This window comes from Schistocerca cancellata, chromosome 1 (genome assembly GCF_023864275.1).
Source record: "Schistocerca cancellata isolate TAMUIC-IGC-003103 chromosome 1, iqSchCanc2.1, whole genome shotgun sequence".
NCBI classification, from domain to species: Eukaryota; Metazoa; Arthropoda; class Insecta; order Orthoptera; family Acrididae; genus Schistocerca; species Schistocerca cancellata.
In genome coordinates, this window is record NC_064626.1 from 232,466,848 (window position 1) to 232,482,421 (window position 15,574).

The 15,574-nt window shown below is 41.1% G+C and overlaps 1 protein-coding gene across 1 annotated transcript in view; it reads left to right on the forward strand.

The window, feature by feature from the left end:
* Positions 1-15,574, forward strand: part of LOC126169898 (probable cleavage and polyadenylation specificity factor subunit 2) — a 169,497-nt gene that overhangs the window by 7,324 nt on the left and 146,599 nt on the right. Inside the window, exon 3 of the mRNA XM_049920681.1 lies at positions 3,369-3,528. Within this exon, the coding sequence (XP_049776638.1) occupies positions 3,369-3,528 (160 nt within the window). The remainder of the gene's footprint in view (positions 1-3,368; positions 3,529-15,574) is intronic.

The window sequence follows — 15,574 nt, forward strand, 5'->3', positions numbered from 1 at the left end:
TCAAGACAAGCTCTTGCATCCCAAAATCACGTGGACTCAATACAATAACCACTGTTCGCACCAGTAACGTACTTCAGTACAACCAAGTCACTCAGTTGTGTGAGCAATAAATGCACTTTTACAGGCTGTAACAGCCACACAAATACACATAGGCTAAAAGTTGCAAATGGCCATCTCGACCAATATCACCTATTTTTTTTATGTGGCTGTTTAACATTGCTCAGGATCCACAGTTTGGCAAATGGTGGTATGCAGCAGTTCCAGTGAGCCCCTGCACAAAATTCTTCATGCCCACTAGATCCAACAACGGCTTGGAACCTCTGGTTGACCAACAGCGTGGCTCAACCAGTCTAACAGATCATGAAGGCAAAGACTGCAGCCACTCTTCATTTGCCGACTCTTGTCACAGTGAGAAGTTTTTTGTCCAACTATGGAAGGTTCTGCCTGCACACTGCCAGCAGCATGGATGAGAGCGATCCCAGGGCACCCTCTCAGTCATTGCAGCCGCCAGAAGCAATACTCAGCGGGAATTCAAAGTGGCGGCCGCTGGCGTCGGAATCAAACCGTCACATACGCCCCTTCATGACAATGATGTTTCCCGATGACAGTGGAATTTTTCAGCAAAATAATGCTCCATGTTACAAGGCCGGGAGTGTGATGGAATGATTCGAGGAACACAGTGGCAAGTTCCAGTTGATGTGCTGGCCTCCCAACTGTCCACAACTGAACCAAATCCAGCACATCTGGAATGTGATTGAATGTGGTGTCAGAGCTCATGCCACCTTCCACCCCCCTCCTCAGAATTTACAGGAACTCCCTCCAGTGACTTAACAAGACCTGATTGGCCTCATTGCGTCCATGCCACAACACATCGCCGCTGTTATTTGTGCCGAAAGTGGACGTACTGACTATTAGGTAGGTGATTGTGATGTTCTGGCTGATCATTGTACATTACAAGAAATAAGTGCAAAAACCAGAAACCAACCTTACAAGCCGTGAAGGTCAGATCAGTAATCGTCAATCTCGTGCTCTCCATGTCGAAAACAAAAGTAATCAGTTTGTACCTTCTGCTACAACTAGTCATTAAATTCTGCGATTCTCAATGGCTACAGTGTACTATCACCTGATTGGCTATGAACAATGAGAACAAATTTCCAACAGCAGTATGCAGTGGAACAGCTGCAGAACACTGTACGTGATCTTTAACCTAAAATGCTGCAACAGACAAATGTCAGAGATATGGGCCTATAACTTTCGGCTTCTGTCTGACTACCCTTCTTGAAAACTGGTATGATGTGTGTGTTTTTCCAATATTTAGATATGCCTCACTCCTCCAGCAACCTCCAATACACTGCTGCTGGAAGAGGAATGAGTTCTTTTGCATACTCTATATGTAATTGTATTGGTATCCTGTCATGTCCAGCAAGTTTTCCTCTGTTGAGTGGTTTCAGTAGCATTTTCTATTCCATGGTCACTTACACTATGTGATCAAAAGTATTCGGATACCCCCATAAACATAGGTTTTTCATATTAGATGCATTGTGCTGCCACCTACCACCAGGTACTACATATCAGCAGCCTCAGTAGTCACTGGACATTGTTAGAGAGCAGAACAGGGCACTCCACGGATCTCACGGACTTCGAACGTGGTCAGGTGATTGGGTGTCACTTGTATCATACATCTGTACACGAGATTTCCACACGGCTAAACATCCCTAGGTCTACTGTTTCCGATGTGATAGTGAATTGGAATGTGAAGGGACACATACAGTACAAAAGCGTACAGGCTGACCTCATCTGTTGACTGACAGAGACTGCCGACAGTTGAAGAGGGTCGTAATATGTAATAGGCAGATGTCTATCCAAACCATCACACAAGAATTCCAAACTGCGTCAGGGTCCACTAAAAGTACTATGACAGACGGGAGGTGAGAAAACTTGGATTCCATGGACGAATGGCTACTCATAAGCCACACAGCATACCGGTAAATGCCAAACGACACCTCGCTTGATGTAAGGAGCATAAACATTGGATGGTTGAACAATGGAAAAAAGTTGTGTGGAGTGAAAAATCATGGTACACAATGTGGTGATCCAATGGAAGGGTGTGGGTATGGCAAATGCCCAGTGAACGTCATCTGCCAGCGTGTGTAGTGCCAACAGTAAAATTCGGAGGCAGTGGTATTACGGTGTGGTCATGTTTTTCATGGAGGGGGCTTGCACTCCTTGTTGTTTTGCATGGCACTATCACAGTACAGACCTACATTGATGTTTCAAGCACCTTCTTGCTCCCCGCTGTTGAAGAGCAATTCGGGGATGGTGATTGCATCTTTCAACACGATCAAGCACCTGTTCATAATGCACGGCCTGTGGTGGAGTGGTTACATGACAATAACATCCCTATAATGGACTGGCCTGCACAGAGTCCTGACCTTAATCCTATAGAACACCTTTGGGATGTTTTGGTATGCCGACTTCATGCCAGGCCTCACCGACCGACATTGATACCTCTCCTCAGTGCAGCACTATGTGAAGAATGGGCTGCCGTTCCTCAAGAAACCTTCCAGCACCTGACTGAGTGTATGCCTGTGAGAATGGAAGCTATCATCGAGGCTAAGGATGAGCCAACACTATATTGAAATCCAGCACTACTGATGAGGGGCACCACAGACTTGTAAGTCAATTTCAGCCAGGTGTCCGGATACTTTTGATCATATAGTGTAGATGCAATACCTGTCCCATACATCCATGCATTACCACCTAGTCAAGTCTGGTCAGAAGCATCACATATCAGGTGCTGGATATTCTTGTCAAGCCCTGAAATGAGGAATGTCTTACCCACTAAAACTCGCACCCCGCTCACAGTGGTACCCCACTACCCGTCAAATCTATACAATATCCTCGTCCATCCCTATTCCTAACCAGTCAAAAAACTTTAATTTTTCAGTCAGTATTCATTTTGAGGGCTATGCTCCTTCATCAATTGGTAGTTTTGCTCTGTAGTTCTAAAAGTATTTACGTGGTGCAAATTGCTTACAATCCTTCATCTGGGCCCAGACTGAGCTGTCTTGGTCTATTAGTGCATCATTGCTCTCTATTAATTTTGGTTCCTGCATATATAATGTGCAACAAAAAAGAATGATTATGTTTGCTAATTGCTTATGTATTTTCATTATAAATTCTGTTTTTGCAATTGTATTTGCACTTACTATTATTACTCTTTTATTAAAAGATAACAGTAATAAAAATGAGATGTAAGTAATTGAACCTTTTCCGTCTGTGTTCTTTTTAGTTATTGGTGTCTTCAACAGACAAGTGTGATTAAGAAAATTCAATGACAGTTTACATTTTATTGTATTTTTCTGCAGGTATGTTCACCAGATAGATGCAGTGCTGCTCTCATATCCAGATCCACTACATTTAGGAGCACTGCCATACCTTGTTGGCAAATGTGGCCTCAATTGTCCAATTTATGCTACAATTCCAGTCTACAAAATGGGACAGATGTTTATGTATGATTTGTATCAGGTAATTACTTTTTTTCAGCACCTCTTGTAGTTGTGTTTTGTAGAATGACACCCCATCTTATGACACAATGTGACGTAACCTCTTTCATATCAATCTGGCACAACCTGAAAAAAATGACATCTACATCTACATCTACATCCATACTCCGCAAGCCACCTGACGGTGTGTGGCGGAGGGGACAGCTGGATTGATTAAACTGAATTGAGCAGCATACCTTATGAACCAGCAGTGAACTGATTATTAAGCAAGAAAGTCACTAATCACTTAGCCCAACACATGAAGCATGTAATTTACACAAACCCTGTGGAGAAGAAGATAATGGGGGGGAGTGAGAAATGGCTGGAGAGGGAGAAATTGCTAAGTGTTGTACAGAATTCACACTCTGTTGTAAAGCAATTAGTAGTAGTATAAATTGTACCATTTTTTGTGAGAAAAGTGTGTAGATGTAGTTCTCTAGTGTTAGTGCATTGTTAACCGAGATTTAGCAGTGTTTGTCATATGATATGATTTGAGCTGGTTGAATACACATAGAAAGAGCATTAAATTTCGCTTACAGTTTCCACTATGTATTGTGACATTACATACCACTCCAAAGGAGTGTGTGTACCATTACATATTCTTACTGATGACTGTTACTTGTGAATGAAAACCATAAAATAAGTTATTGTGGTAGAGGAGAGCACTAATATTCTCTGGATCTGCTATTTTATATGCTTATGGAAAATGGTGAATGATACGTAGCTGCAAGATGGGATTGTGATAACAATATCTTCACAAGAGAAAGTACCTTTGCGAACATAGCTATAGAAGTTTAGAATATCACTGACCTACTTTGGAGAACTGTCAAGTCCTCAGAGAATATGTAATTTTGATGATAGTTGTGACATTTATTCAGACCATTGAAATGTTACATTCGGATTTGTTCATTCTATGTAGAGACTTTATGTTGGATGTTGATGTTGATAGAAGATTGATGTCCAGTTAATTGTATATATGTTTCTGGACAATATCAACAGTATTATGGTCACATTGGTCCTCTCTCTCTCTCTCTCTCTCTCTCTCTCTCTCTCTCTTTCTCTCTCTCTCTGTGTGTGTGTGTGTGTGTGTGTGTGTGTGTGTGTGTTTTTTTTTTTTTTTTGTACTTCAGAAGGTCTCCTGACTGAAAGCTAAACTGTATAGCAGTCTTTTCATTGTGCCTGTTTGTGACTCAATGTCTCCTCTATATGGTGATTGATCGTTTATTTTCATTGTGTTATGCGCAATACACTGAGGAAGTCATGGGATACCTCCTAATATTGTGTCGGATCTCCTTTTGCCTGACGTAGTCCAGCAACTTGATGTGGCAATGGACTCAACAAGTCATTGGAAGTCCCCTGCACACAAATTGAACCATGCTGCCTCTGTAGCTGTTATTATTATAAAAGTGTTGCCAGTGCAGGATTTTGTGCACAAATAACCTCTCAATTATGTCCCATAAATATGCAGTGAGATTCGTGTTGAGCAACCTGGGTGCCCAAATCATTCACTTGAATTATTGAGAATGTTCTTAAAACCAATTGTGGGCAATTGTGGCCCTTTGTAATGGCAACCTGGGTGCCAAATCATTCACTTGAATTATTGAGAATGTTCTTAAAACCAATTGTGGGCAATTGTGGCCCTTTGTAATGGCGTCATCCATAAAAATTCCATCTTTGTTTGGAACATGAAGTTCATAAAGAGCTGCAAATGGCATCCAAGTAGCCGAACAGAACTATATCCAGTCAGTGATCAGTTCCGTGTAATGTAAACAAAGCCCACATCAATATGGAGTCACCAGCTTGCACAGTGCGATCCAGAGTTTCGTGAGGTCTGCATCATACTTGAACCCTACCATCAGCTCTTACCAACTGAAATCGGGCTCATCAAACTAAGCCACGGTTTACCAAAGGCACTAGTATCGATCATATACTGCCATAGCCTGTTAACGCCAGATTTCACTGGACAGTCCTAACAGATACGTTTGCCCATCGGACATTGATTTCTGGGGTATGTCTCGCAGTCTTGCTTGTCTGTTAACACTGACAGCTTGGCACAAATGCCTCTGTTCTTGGTCATTAAGTGATGGTCGTCGGCCACTGCATTGCCCATTGTAAGAGGTAATGTCTGAAATTTGGTATTCTCGGCACACTCTTGACACTGTTGATCTCAGAATATTCAATTCCCTAATGTTTTCTGAAATGGAATGTCCCATGCGTCTAGCTCTGTCTACCATTCCACATTCAGAGTCTGTTAAATCCCGTTGGCAGCCATAATTACGTCGGAAAACTTTTCACATTAATCATCTAAGAACAAGTAACAGCTTCACGACCGCACTGCCTTTTATTCCTTGTGTCTGTGTTACTGCTGCCCACTGTACATGTGCGTATTACTATCCTGTGACTTTCCTCACTTGGTGTGTATGAGCTACAAATACTAGTGCTCTTCGTATATAATTAAGAACAGTTAAGAAGAATTGTTTTTCTGATGATAAATTAATAGCCATGGTGTAACAACTTATGAAGAAGGTTTTTAAGACTGCATGATGGGAAATTAATGGACTGTAGTATTAATGGGTGGTGACTGAACACAATGAGTGTATGACAATTCCATAATAGTTGACACTGCTAGAGGCAGTTGCTCAATGGCTTCACTACATCACCAAGTTACAATATCACAGTGCACCCTGCTTGGTGCACAGCCAGACTGAGTAAGATTGGCTGTACTTATTTAAGAACAATTTTTAATGAAACATTGTATGTTGAGTGAGAACTGGGTTGCTTTTTAATGGAATTTTTTATGAAAGTATTGATGACTTGAGATTTGGGGAAGTGTTATTCAAGTATTATTATGCACTTTTGTCAAACTTAATATTTCAGGAAAGTGTACAGATTAAGATATAGTAGAAATACCATATTCCACTTTAACAACATTGGAGGAAAGTGGGTAATTAAATTAATTGAACGAAAGGTTCAGGAAAAAACTGAGCCACCTGTTGATACAGCTCTTTCGCCAGTTGTTTGTGAACATTCTATTTGGGACAAACTGTTTAAGTTTAGTACACAACTGCTCCTTAGCTGGTGGGAGAAATATACAAATAAATTTTGTGGACAGTTTCAAACTAAATGGAATGATCTTTGTTGTCCGATTTATCTGAAATTTGGGATTTTGTTGTAATATTATACAGTCATAATTAACATTAGCTTTAAGGGAGAAAATTACTGATGAGGGAGAAAAACAAGATTCAGTTGTAAATTTATTTGATAAACAAAGAGAAATTTAAATGCCGCTATAGAATAAAAAAGGAGAAATGAAAAGAAAATTCAAATGCAAGGTATAAGACCACAGACCTATATTAAGTAAAATAAAAAAGATGGTCAATATAGGGATCCATAGAAGGGTATTGGAACATACTTTTCAATGCCATTGGCACAATGTGTTTTTAGATGACATGCCAAGAGGTATTTCACCTAGAGACTGAGAGTAAACTCTGATTTAGCTTTAAGATGACCTACATAAAACCGAGTAATCATATAATAGGAAGTGAAGTTAGAGAGAGGGAGAGAAGAGAAGAGAGAGAGAGTAGGCTGTATGGTTTTCAAACAGGATGCTGTACTGTAGTATATGTAGTAAGGTAGGAAATAGGATAAGGTTACTACAAAAGGTACAGCCCCATGCTTGAGGGGCAGCCAGCAGCAAGTGTTGTCGACAGCCTGGAAGTGACTAGCTGGGCTCGGCATGGTCCAGATCCAACCCGGAACTGCAGACATGGAATGCTACACACTGGTGGTGCACACTGAATGGCCCACAAGGGTGGCCCCAGTTCAGCACCCAAAAGCATAAGGCTAGATGACACTAGCAGGCGTGTGACTGCATTTAGTAGCTGATTGCGGAGTCCAGAGGCTGCCAAGTGATGCAGAAGGTGTATCAGTGCTGAGGCCAGAGTTGAAGTCAGGGTTAAGGTTGAAGCACAGCATGGTGCCAGCAGTAGTCACGTCAGCAGCCAGTCTGACATCAAGGCAGGACAAGCTCAATGTTCGGCAATGAGGCAACGTTAAGTGATCTTTTGCTGAGATGGAGACACGGATATACTTTTCTGGTTGGGGTGTTTGTGATGAAATGCACTATTTCTTGTCATGTATGCCTCAAAAGTACTGCATCACATGTTGGTGCTGAACAACATGGCCTGTTGCAGGACAACTTGCTGAGTGCAGGATGCTGAAGTAGCTGTATTGGAGGACCTGCCATTGAAATTTATTAACTGGTAGCCCACTTGCCAGAGCCACTTGAGCCAATGCCGCAATAACTCCACCCTCTTTCGAAAGATACGGTCATCCTAATTCTTGTCTGCTGCTGAATTTGTGAACTTATTATAATTATATGATTCTATGATTCTATTTCACTTTCATTTCTACTTTTCCACACCTTTTATGTACAGTTTGTCCTATATTGTTTTTATTCACAGTCATTACTCATCATGTAGAGCGTTTGTCTTTAATATGCCCTCTCGGCAGTTGTACCAACTTTCTCGTAAGGATAGAAGTGTGTGGACCTAGAAGGAATTAAGAAACTATATACCCACTTTTTTTTTCATGTGCTGTCCTCCTTTACTTTTATACGTAATGTTAACAAAATACCACTTCCCTTTTTTAACCTAGTTATCCCATCCTTCATACGTTGCAAAATGATCAACATGTTGCACTGGCTACATAACATCAGCGATTCTGTACCAGACTAAATTAAACATGCCAAGTTTCCACTATATAATTACATAGCCCCCGTAAATAGGCATCTCACCTAGAATTTTCTTTAACATATTGCATACTGTCATATTTCAGCAGCAGTAAAATATCTCCTTTATGCTTCTATGTAACCTCTTGCATGAATGCAATACCTTCTACAATTTGATACTCAGCATTCATAAATACATTCAAAAACAGTAAACTGCACATCGCTGTAAAAACATTTTTATGAATGTATATAATAGAGGGAAACATTCCACGTGGGAAAAATATATTTAAAAAGAAAGATGCCTTTACAAATGTCTGCTTGTGTCTTGTATGTATGGATTGATATGTGTGTGTGTGCGCGAGTGTATACCTGTCCTTTTTTCCCCCTAAGGTAAGTCTTTCCGCTCCCGGGATTGGAATGACTCCTTACCCTCTCCCCTAAAACCCATATCCTTTTGTCTTTCCTTCTCCTTCCCTCTTTCCTGAAGAGGCAACCGTTGGTTGCGAAAGCTAGATTTTGTGTGTATGTTTGTGTTTGTTTGTGTGTCTATCGACCTGCCAGCGCTTTTGTTTGGTAAGTCTCATCATCTTTCTTTTTAAATATATTTTTATGAATGTAGGTATATAGGCATGGTAACTGACAGACTTGAGGAGGTTTGAGTGACATAAACAACAGAAAGACTGTCAAACAAAGCTTTCAACCAAAGAGGCCTGCATCAGAACAGACAAACACACACACACACACACACACACACACACACACACACACACACACACACACATATATGTGCTCGCACATGCACACAGGCGCATGCACAACTTACACTCACATGACCACAGTCTCTGGCTGCCATGACCATACTGCGAGTAGCAGCGCATGATGGGAGAAACAAATTAAGTGGTTGGGGTGAGGAGGAGGCTGAAGCAGGGAGCGTAAGGCATAGCAGGGTAGGGGCGAGGGATGGTAAACTGTTACTTGTGTGAGCATACAGTGATGAAGTGGGGAGAGGGTAGGGCAGCCAGCTGCTGTAGGGAGGTTAAACAGAGGACAGGCTGGGGAGGGGGGTGGGGGAGAGTCAAAAAGGAGAGAAGTGAAAAGACTATGGGTGCATTAGTGAATAGAGGGCTGTGTAGTGCTGTAATGGGAACAGAGAAGGGGATAGGTAGGTAAAGGACAGTGACAAAGGAGATTGAGGCCAGGAGGGTTACAGCAACATAGGATATACTGTAGGGCAAGTTCTCACCTGTACAATTCAGAAGGGAGGGATCCAGATGGCGCAGGCTGTGAAGCAGTCATTGAAATGAATGTCATGTTGGACAACGTGCTCAGCAACTGAGTGGTTCAGCTGTTACTTGGCCACAGTTTGTTGTTGGACCTCCACATAGACAGCTAGCTTGTTGATTGTCGTGCCCACGTAGGATGCAGCACTGTGGTTGCAGCTTAGCTTGTAGATCACATCACTGGTTTCACAGGGATAGATTATGCTTGTGAATGGACTGGAGTAGGTGGCACTGGAGGATGTATGGGGCGGGTCTTACATCTAGGTCTGTTTCAAGGATATGAGCAGGGTGTATACGACCCGGGACAACTGGGAGATCCGGGAAAAACCCGGGAATTTTTTCATCTGGGAGAAAACTGGGAAAAACCCAGGAATTTTTCATTGTTTTAGTTTTTGGCTACATTTTTGTAACTTTGACTAGTAAGAACCAATACTCTAACAAAGAATATTACTGTATCTCGCTACTGCAGAATAATACTGCAGCAATAAAACACGAACGAGAGAAAAAACGAAAATAAAACTTAAGTTGCAAAGGAAATGCGCCGTATACAGGAAAAAACACAGTGCTCATACAAGCGTCTGCCAACAGCGAAATGTGTCGAGGCTTTAGGAAGACTATGCAATGTTTTATAACAATAAATTGCCTCCAATGAGCGTGACGTCACAACTGTTTACATTAGATTCGTTTGAGCGGTTGCGGCCGAGTTTATGCGCACGTGCAGTTGAGTCACGTATGAGTAGTACCTTCTCCCGCTTCTGGCTACAGAAGTGTGGCAGCTGTATAAGCAATAGCAGCAAGCAGTCGGATGCTATCCGGAAAAATGTTACTGGTGCACCTAAGCTGACAGATTCATGTATGCGCAACAGGTCCGAAACTAGGGAGCAGGGGCAAACCGGGGTAACTATCTGTCCCGGGCAGCAGTTTCGGGGGGAGGGGCACCAAATTCATATTATTGAGGAAAAAGACCTTGTTTCACAAAGTGCCTAGCATCCAGCGCACATTGGTCTATTGATTACTCATATGATTTTGAACGCATCCCTGTTGGTTTTTGAACTTTTTTGATCAAATTCTAAATTGATTTCTGAAGTAATCGTAAATTGATTTGTGAATGTGTGCATAGTGTACGTGATGCCTGTCTCTGCCAGCGGAATCCCCGTCGCATCTAGAAAAATACTTTCCTGCAGACAAAAGGGGACGGGCCTATACGAGCTGAGCGAATAAAGCCGAAAGGGTGAATGACAATTGCTGTTTATGTCGTTGACTGTGTTTGCAAATAATCTGTGTTTTTATAATTACTAGCGAATTCCATAGATTCAGGCTACCAGAGTGGAAATAAAAGACTAACAGGAATAACAGGCAACTAAGATCACGTGTTGCCTTCTCCGTGTTTCCAAGAAAATGAAATTTTGAAAGAAAATTTTTGGCCAGACCGGTACACTACAGTCCCCGGCTAGCAGCCGCTGAAGATCTATTCTGGGAGTAGTGCGGAAAACGCGTTGTACGAGCACTTAATAATGCCTAACTGGAGAACAAATGCGGGGTAACTAAACCGGTGATTGTGGCAGGGTTAGTGAAGTTAACCAGAGAATAAATTTTGACACTGGCAGAAATAGTTACAGAATTAGTGATGACAAGATTGTTTGTTAGAACGAGGAAGGAGAAGAAACGGAGACTGTCACAAATTACGGAAGTATATGACGATTCCAAATTTATATAAAAATTACATACTACTACTTTTTTATCTCATGCTTCAGAAGCTAGAGTGTATGAATGAAATGTGAAATTTGATGTGTTGGCAGAAGAGCCAACACCGTGTAGCTAGAGGAGGCCGAAATGCACGCGTTTAAGCTCACGCAGCCTGGCGTGAGGTCTGGAAAATGACAAGGAATTATAGTAGCCAAAAATAGTACATAGCTTCTGGAATACTTAACTTTTAATCCATAATTGGTGTACATCTCTGATGGTACAGGCATCACAATATACATAGCAAAGGATAAATGGCGCCTTGCTAGGTCGTAGCAAATGACGTAGCTGAAGGCTATGCTAACTATCGTCTCGGCAAATGAGAGCGTATTTGTCAGTGTAGCTTCGCTAGCAAGTCAGCTGTACAACTGGGGCGAGTGCTAGGATGTCTCTCTAGACCTGCCGTGTGCCGGCGCTCGGCCTGCAATCACTGACAGTGGTGACACGCGGTCCGACGTATACTACCGGACCGCGGCCGATTTAAAGGCTACCACCTAGCAAGTGTAGTGTCTGGCGGTGACACCACAAAATTATTTCCTCACATAAAACTTTTTGCTTGTAGTAGGCCTAATGGGCTTTTGATATTGGTACTTTGTGAATTATATTCTGTAGTGTTATAAAAATGACCATTTGTGCCAAAACAGTCTCGTTTATTTGCTGTGTGGAACAACTGCTGCAATATTAGGCAGGCCTACTTCGTTTTATCGAGTAGACAGTTACAAAATACACGTAATCAGATCGAGAAACCACACCAGTCTTGTATTAACAGCTTTTCTAGTATTAGACAACGACATTTCGTTTTTTCACGTAGCAAAACGTTGACGAAATTTGATGGTGTAATAGATTCTTTCCCAGAAAGGAAAGTACACCATATAAAGCTGTGGCAAGATTAGAGAGAAAATAGAGCTTGGACTTAAGGATTGAAGAAATGTGTACTGTCTTGCTTGTCTCTTGTCTTTACTCGTTTTATGTATGCTATATACAATTTTATGTCACACAGAACAGTAAGTTATTAGCTAATAGGCAGTAAAGACTGCAAATTTTCTGAAGAGTTCTTGTTCTTCCGGTTACAAATAATCCCATCCACTATTAATTGCGAGATTTTTTTAAGCGGGGCAGGATGTCAAACCGGCCAACTGGGAGCAGGAGAGGCACCACAGGACATTCTTATTTCCACTGGCTCGAATACAGTTTGATGGCACCCATTACAAATATTACACGTTTGAAGTCCACGGAGCGAAATACAGAGAAGTGCGATGGAAGAATGCTGTGTGAAGAGGCGTGGCACTGCACTTCAGCACACTTAAGACCAAATAACATGTTTTACGTTGCCTCGATCATATATGTTTTATATGTATCAGACACTTCAGAAAGACGTGCACTACAATATGAAGATATTTTCGAAAAGTCGATTTTTTAAATTTTTGGCGTCCTACCTCAAATTCTCGAGGGATGGGGAGCGGCACTATCTAATATTGACCCGGTTTGGAAATATCGTAGATCCGGACCTGATGCTCAGAGCAGTCTAAGTTGTAGTGGGGAGGTGGTAGCCTCCATGTGACCCGTGTTTACGTTAAGTGATTTTGCTGTTTCCTCTTTGTTTATTGCTCTCACGTCAAATGAAAACAAAACGGATTTCTATGGTCAGAAGCTATCAAGTGAATTAAAATACATACTCATAATTACGGAAGGCTAAAATAAGTTATTAGTTTCAGATTTTATTTTGTTTCTACCTTTCTAACAATCAAGCGTTAATCACCTTGCAGAACAATGAACTTATCTTTGTCAGTTTGCTAAAGAAGTTTGACTTTTATTAATCTTTTCTGCGAGGCAGTGAATTTATTTGAAACGAAGTGTTTAATTCCACACTATTGCCTAGTTTCAACTGTTCGCTACATTTCAAGTTCACGTTTTCATCATCTAGCACGTATGGCATTATGCCATAATAAAGAACCAAACATGAGATAATGCGGTACTGATACATCTGAATCTGGACATACGAATGTGCACTTTAAGCCGAATTATACATTTTAGTAGGGTTCACAAAATTCCCATGCTCTTGGAGTATCCTCTAACGTCTTGTTTCTTTTATGACATAGTGTAAGACCTTTTAATGTTTTACACGTACGAACGTACGGGCTTCCTGCATCATCGTAGCTGCACAAGCACGCCGATGCCTGTCATCTGGCGCAACTACTGAAACAAATCTATTTCTAACAGGTCACGGGAAAATATTCCGAATGGTTGTTTGAAAAGTGTTACTTTCAAGTAAAGTAAATTTCCTTTTACACAAGATGAACTCTGTGCGCGAATGTCCGATGAATTTCTTAAATCACAGAGCGTTTGACTCTCATTCAAACTTCAAATCTTTGAGAACGACCATTTAGAATATTTTCGAGCCCAGAAGGTCAAACATTTGTGTCGTTAAAAAATTTACTGGCACATTTCTGTGATGTATCTTAAAGTGTAACATGCGCAAAAAAGATCAACGTTACGTGTGAAAGCGTACCTTCTCTTGCAGCTTATTAATCTTAGAGGACAATATTATAGGGCATGTGAAAGCTTTTCTTTTCTTTTAGCAGCACTATGTGTATAAATTTAAACCATTACCTTTCCCTATTTATGTGTTCACGCTTCTGAACACTGATGTTGCTATAGGCTGACTACATCACGTGTCCTATGGCCTGAATATCCTCTGTCTTCGGCTGGCGAGATCGCTTGATATGAGCTACGACCGGCTTACAAAAGCGCATCGCAATCTCAATCCTTCGGAAAGTAACATGCGGTGTTTGGTGGAATTCGAATGTATACTTTCGTAATACGAAATATGCAGTGTACATGTTGCTGCACATCAGACATCTTTCCAAAACGTGTTTTTTCCCTCTAAGTTTAGTTTTCTAAAGTGCCGGGAAATTCTACACTGGTCTACACTGGTGTATGAAACCACAACCATTGAAAGGATTGATAAGTTTTGCAGTTCCGAGGAAAAGTATACTGTTACTTAACACGGAAAAAGTATATTTTCATCCGGGAGAAAGTGTGTTTTTAACCGGGAAATCCGTGAAAAATCCGGGAATTTTTTTTCCTCGTCCACATATACACCCTGTATGAGTCATGAGGCAAGGGATTGGGAGCAGGGGTTGTGTAGGGATATATCCCACAAGCAGCACTGTACCATTACCCACCTCTTCCCTTCTCACTGGTGCTGTGCATAAAAAATAAAGGAAATCGGTTACCACATATGGTTAACAGTGAAACACAGCAAAGATGACAGTATAGTCTACTGCTGAAGTAACATTTTTCGGATGGCTAATACCACAGATGGTGGACAGCCACAGTGCAGGAGGGAGAGATAGGAAGGACTGTTTCTCGACCCCCACCTCATCCCTCACAGGCTTTCTTCTCAGCTGTCTGCTGTACATAAGGAAGACTTTTTCAGTGTAATGTTTGATTGAATTAGTTGTTGACTGAAATCACATGACACATCTCTAATATAAAGATATTTCAGGTAATATGACAGAAAAATTGCTTTTTGACAAAACAGATTGTGGATGAGTACAAACTATTTGTTCCCTCACTAGCACTGTTGTTTGAGGTGGAAAAGAATCTAATTTCATTGCACATAAACCTTTATATCTGTGGATTTCAAGTTTGCTATGGAAGACATTTGTTAACGTGTCAGAATAGAAAACAGCTGCCTAAGTTTCAATTTTACTCCGAAACCAATATGAATTCTCCTTCCATATCACTGTACCACACAAACACATCTACCATTTTTACTTTATTCCTACTCTTTAGTTACCTGTATTCACATATTTAGTTCAATGTTTATATGTTACATATTGAGGGAACAGGGTGCAAGCAACTGAAGACTGTGGCACATGTTGGAACAAATCGTACCTGTTGTCTGGGCTGTGAGGTCATACTTGAATCATTCCAATAACTGGCAGAGAAGGTTGAGAAGACCAGCCTTATGCACGAAGTTTCAACAAAGCTCATAATTTGTAGCATTTTCCCCAGATCTGATCATGGCTCCTTGGTTCTGAGTTGAGTAGAAGGACTGAACTAGAGACTTCAGAAGTACTCTAATAATCATGTCATTATCAGACAAATATTATGCTGCTGGCCCTAAAGAAGCAAAACTGTTGACGATATCGTTTCATGAAATAAAGGGGAACATTCTGTGTTTTATTCACTTAAAAGTCAAATTGGTGAAGATAATTGAAGGCATCAAATACAGTGAGCATTGTCTTTGAAGTAATGTCATTCCTACATGA